This window comes from Antrostomus carolinensis, unplaced genomic scaffold (assembly GCF_000700745.2).
Source record: "Antrostomus carolinensis isolate BGI_N321 unplaced genomic scaffold, ASM70074v2 scaffold31971, whole genome shotgun sequence".
NCBI classification, from domain to species: domain Eukaryota; kingdom Metazoa; phylum Chordata; class Aves; order Caprimulgiformes; family Caprimulgidae; genus Antrostomus; species Antrostomus carolinensis.
This window is the reverse complement of record NW_010296783.1, coordinates 917-5,681: the sequence shown is the minus strand read 5'-3', so window position 1 is coordinate 5,681 and position 4,765 is coordinate 917. Positions and strand designations below refer to the sequence as shown.

The following is a 4,765-nucleotide window of genomic DNA, read 5'->3' as shown; positions in this document are numbered from 1 at the left end:
AGGTATAAAAGGAAAAGAAGAAAGGGGGAAAAATAAAAAGGAGAGAAAAAGAAAAAGTCTTAATCCTTTTAATAGTTCTTTTGCTGAGGGTATTTGTTCACCTCTTTAAAAATATACAGTCAAAAGCTCTCAGACAACAGGAACACGTGGCCCCAGCTCCTGCTCAGACCAGTTGTATATGCCACAGGCTGGAGAAATGCTGCAGCACTGGCTGGTTTCAGTAGTTTCCAGCACCACGTGGAGCTGGAAAGCATCTGTGGCCTCCACCAGCAGTGAAAGAGGAGTTTCATATCTCAGCCGGGCAACTGTTTAAAAAGTAATGGACATCAAATGGTCTGAAAACCCTCTAAATGCTGGAGAGGTGCTGGCCGTGTCTCCTGCCCCTCTGCAGAGTCACGTCATCAGCAGTATGTACAATGAAGATGACTTCAATGCTTTTCTTCTTTGTACGATCACGTACCTAAATACTGAACGTCCATCTGGTTTGGTCTTGTCCTCGGCCAACACCCTGGCTGCTCCATCCCAGGCTGGGGAGAACAGGGAGCCCGAGCTCCCTGGAGAAAGGCAAAGTCACAAATCCCATGGGCACAAGTTCCAGCATCCGCACGCTCAGGTCTCGCCTTTCCCCTTGATGCTTCAGGAGCGATGCAGAAGGTCATCACCGCTGCGCGTTGCCTTCGACAGGGAGAATGGCATGGTGCAGGCTCCGCGTGTGCTTCGAATCTAGTGTTTCGTGCTCTTCTGTGAAGCTGTCTGGGCTTGCTGCTCCGTCTAAAGAACTTCCACAGCTAGAGTTAGGAGACAACATGTCCTGCAGGAGGTCTTCCTGGACTATCCCAGAGTCTTTGTTCACTTTGCCCCTTTGGTTTCCTTCTTCCTCCTGGTCATTGAGCAGCTTGGCCAGGAAGTTGATGTATTTCATAGCCAGGCGCAAAATCTCGTTCTTGCTCAGTTTTTTGTCAGGCGGGTGGGTGGGGATGAGCTTGCGAAGCTCTGCAAAGGCTCCGTTGACATTCTGCTGTCTCCATCTCTCACGGCTATTGGTAAAAATGCGACGAACCACTTTCGTATGAGGACCTGCAATTGCAACCACACAGAATTAGGAGCAGGGCATAACAGGTCATTTACTACTTTGCTCAATAGGTCACTGTTTCCCAAATTAACAGACCTATTTTAGTGACATCAGCAAGGCAGTGAATCAGGAGTTTCCAGCTAACTAGAAGCTAACCTGAGGAGCTGAGGTAGCTGTAACTTCTGTTCAATCCAGTGGAAGACCAAAATTGAGTTGCACCTTGTTAGATGTCTCCTGAGATGCCTATATTTACCTCTCCAAGGAAGAAGGCTTAGTCCATGACACATGCAGAAGGCTGCTATATTTTTAGGGTATCTCAGCTCATCAATGAGAGCACCTCAGCAATAAAGGTCCCATTAACAGTTTGTCACACTAGGTGGTTTTATTTTCTATCCCAAAAGTGTCTTAAGAACATACCATTGGGACAGGAGGAAATTAGCTTGAGCAGAGGCTTTAACAACTCTAAGATCCAGAGATCTTCCCTGATGTAGGCGGGATCTAGAGCTGATAGAGACCACAGGATTGCCACCAGCCCTCTGGGTGGTTTGTATGAAATGAGGTGTCGGGATTCACCTCATAGCAATGAGAACAGGTAGTAACATTACCCACAGAGTGAAAGCAGTGTCCTGGCTGGAAGGGTGATCACAGCTGGAGGGTGAAGCAGTTTCATAGCTGACCTGCAGATCACCTGCTCTCTCTGCACATCAGTGCTGCAGGGCAAAGACTCCCTATCTGACACTAATTGGAGAAGGGTCCCTAAATTGCTAGAGGTTTCCGTTTGGCTCAGTTAACTTCTGAATTCCAGTTAAATCCCAGTAATTTTACAGTCATATTCCTGATGGGGTATGTTACACAGAATGGATGCACAGCATACATTAGTTCTCCTTTGAGACTGTCAAGGTAACTCCTGTTGGCATGAGTGAGACACTATCTCAGCACTAGGAGACACTCAAAAGTATGTCTACCCAGAAGTAGTGTGCTACAGCAGTAGCAATGCTGTAAATCAGGACTGCAGGTCCTCGGATCCGAGTTCATATAAGGAGATTCCACCAGAAGATGGTTTTATTATTATGCCCTTTCCATCCTCACCCCCAGGAGACACCAACAGGGGAAGGACACAGCGCTCATGGAACTCTGTGTCAACAACCACGGCAGAAACCCCCATAAGATGGGGAGCATCATATACAATGAAAATCATCACAAAGTATGAAGCAAGGTCGTGCAGATAACACATCAGTGAGTTGTACCCCAAAGGACAGGCTGTGGATATTCCCATCTGCACCATCTCTCCCCTGCAGTCCCCACTCTGAGACACTTGCCAACTACTCCCTCCCGGTGGGAGCAAGTCCCTGGCTGTAGTGAGCAGTTTAAGCCACAGCTCTGCCATCACCCAGTGAAACCAGCATCCCGGAGGGCATTTAAACATCATTATTCATATATAACAAAACTCTTGGCTGCTCTGGCTGTGGCAGAGCGACCAAACAGATGCAATTTTTGAGGCATCCTGGACAGGCTGCACCTTGACAGATCCCACCTGGCACAATGTGAGAAGAGAAATCCCATGTCCCAGATGATTCAACACCATCACACTTTCCCTCCTTTGGGGAAAAATGAACCCCTTTGGTCCAGTACATCACATGTAATACCTCCCACCACAGAGTTTGGAAGGGGGGTATGTTCCCAAGCAGCCAGATTAAAGCTACCAGCTTCTCCAGCATGTGAGCAGCCATACGACTCACTTCTCCCTGCAGCATGCTCGGGAGGAGCAAGGAGTCCCCCAAAATCACAAGGAGCCAGTGGGATAAGCCGAGGGGATGTCAGAATGAGAAACTCATCTCCAACCTCTAAGATCCTGATCTGATGCCTTAATAAATGCAATTTTCCACTGCCAAACAGTACATAACGCCCTTCGTATGAACTGATGTGCAAGAACTCATGTAAAGGGAAGGTTTTGTGTCCCTGATGTGTCGTGGGGAAGGTGGGGAGGACCAAGGGAACCTCAACAACACTGGGCTGCCCAGCACTGTTAATAAGGCAGTGCAGAATGTGCTGTGACCTGCTACAATAATACAACAGCTTCAGTGCTTAAATGCTCTTTCCAGACAAGACAAAGCAACAGCCTTGAATCTAGAAGGAGACGCAGCTTAAAACCTTTTTACTCCCATAAGTGTATGAGAAAAAAAACCTTGGATACTGTTTATTTAAAAAAAACAAACAAACAAACAAACAAAAAACTCAAGAGACTTCCAGTCTTCACAGGCTCCAAACATGTGTCTCTATTTACTCAAAGTTGATGCCTAAAAGGCATCTATTCATAAAATTTTGAAATCAGGAAAAAAGACCTGTTAATTTTCATCCAGGGACACCCAAACCAAGCTCCAGTATAAGACACAAATTCTGGCACCACTCAGACTTTTGATTTGTGCACCAACTGAATTAAACATACAGTTTAGAAAGAGATCAGGTTTTGGCCAAAACATGTCAAGCAGTGGAGAAATTTAAAATGCCCCATAGCTGTGTTATAATAGAAGAGATTTATTTCCCATAAAGCAACTTGCCTTATAATTAATTCAAGTAGCTGGATAAGAATTTTTGCCTGGATTTTTTTCCAGTTGATTCACTGATGCTTTTTTAATTGTAATTAGAGATCTGAGGAAAACTAGTAAAAAGATGAGCTCCCAAAGTTACAGAATATCCTTGAAGATACTTTTTTACATTTTTATCTCCATTTCTACCTATTTTGTAAGAAGTTACTCAGCCCACCAAATTTTCCCCAAAATGGATAAAGAAATAATTGCAAAAAAACCCACCACTCATTTCCTTACAGAGGAAACCAAACACTAAGCACCTGGCAAGACTTTCCTGCCCTTCTGCACCTCCCCAGGGCTGAGGACCCGGTGTGCCGCGGATGTCACTCGGCAGGTGACCATCAGAGTGATAAGCAAAGCCCAGCAGACAGCACAGATGCCTCAGCATGGGATGCAGGTCTCTACAAATTGCTCCTGTTTAGATGCATTATCTGGTACCTATTTTTCCCAAAAAAATTCTGAGCCCAGTCTTGGAAATTCACGAGTCAGAACTTGCAGGATTGGGCCCAATGTATAAACCTGCATTAAAGCACATGCCCAAAAACTTGGTTACAACCAAATATCTCTGTAATCCTTAATATAGAATCATAGAATGGTTAGGGCTGGAAGGGACCTTAAAGATCATCTAGTTCCAACCTAATCTAATATCTAATCTAATAGTGAGTCAAAAGCTTTAGCCAGACACCGTGATTTGATGGATTTTCACCGCAGGCATTAAGCCTCCAAAAGAAAACCCAGCCAAAGGACCTTCCTGGGCCAGGGGCTGAGACAAGCCCTGTCCCAAGGGGCTGGGGTCTGAGCGGCCCCGGCAGACGGAGGAGGGCAGGGAGCGGGGAGAGAGGGGCTGACAAAGGCAGATAATGCCCTCAGCCCCGCTTTTCAGACCACATTATTCTAGAGTGTTGTGGATTATGATTTGATCTGATTTTAGATTAGTGGGATGGAAGGAAAGGGACAGCTCGCTAGAAAGAAGGAAAATTAATTGTCTGGCAGTTGAAATACAGCGTTACAATGGCTAAAGAGAAAATACATTTTGATGGATCTCATTTGTACAGGCTGTTAACTCTGCAGATGGACGTGGCATCCTTCCACCTGCAAATTGTTC

General features: G+C 45.6%; 1 protein-coding gene across 1 annotated transcript in view; it reads right to left on the bottom strand.

Moving 5' to 3' along the window:
* Positions 1-403: 403 nt before the first annotated feature.
* TAL1 (TAL bHLH transcription factor 1, erythroid differentiation factor) overlaps positions 404-4,765 on the bottom strand; it is a gene marked incomplete at its 5' end in the record, with an annotated part of 5,275 nt that continues 913 nt past the window's right edge. Inside the window, one exon of the mRNA XM_010178406.2 lies at positions 404-1,077. Coding sequence (XP_010176708.2) covers positions 659-1,077 — 419 coding nt within the window. The remainder of the gene's footprint in view (positions 1,078-4,765) is intronic.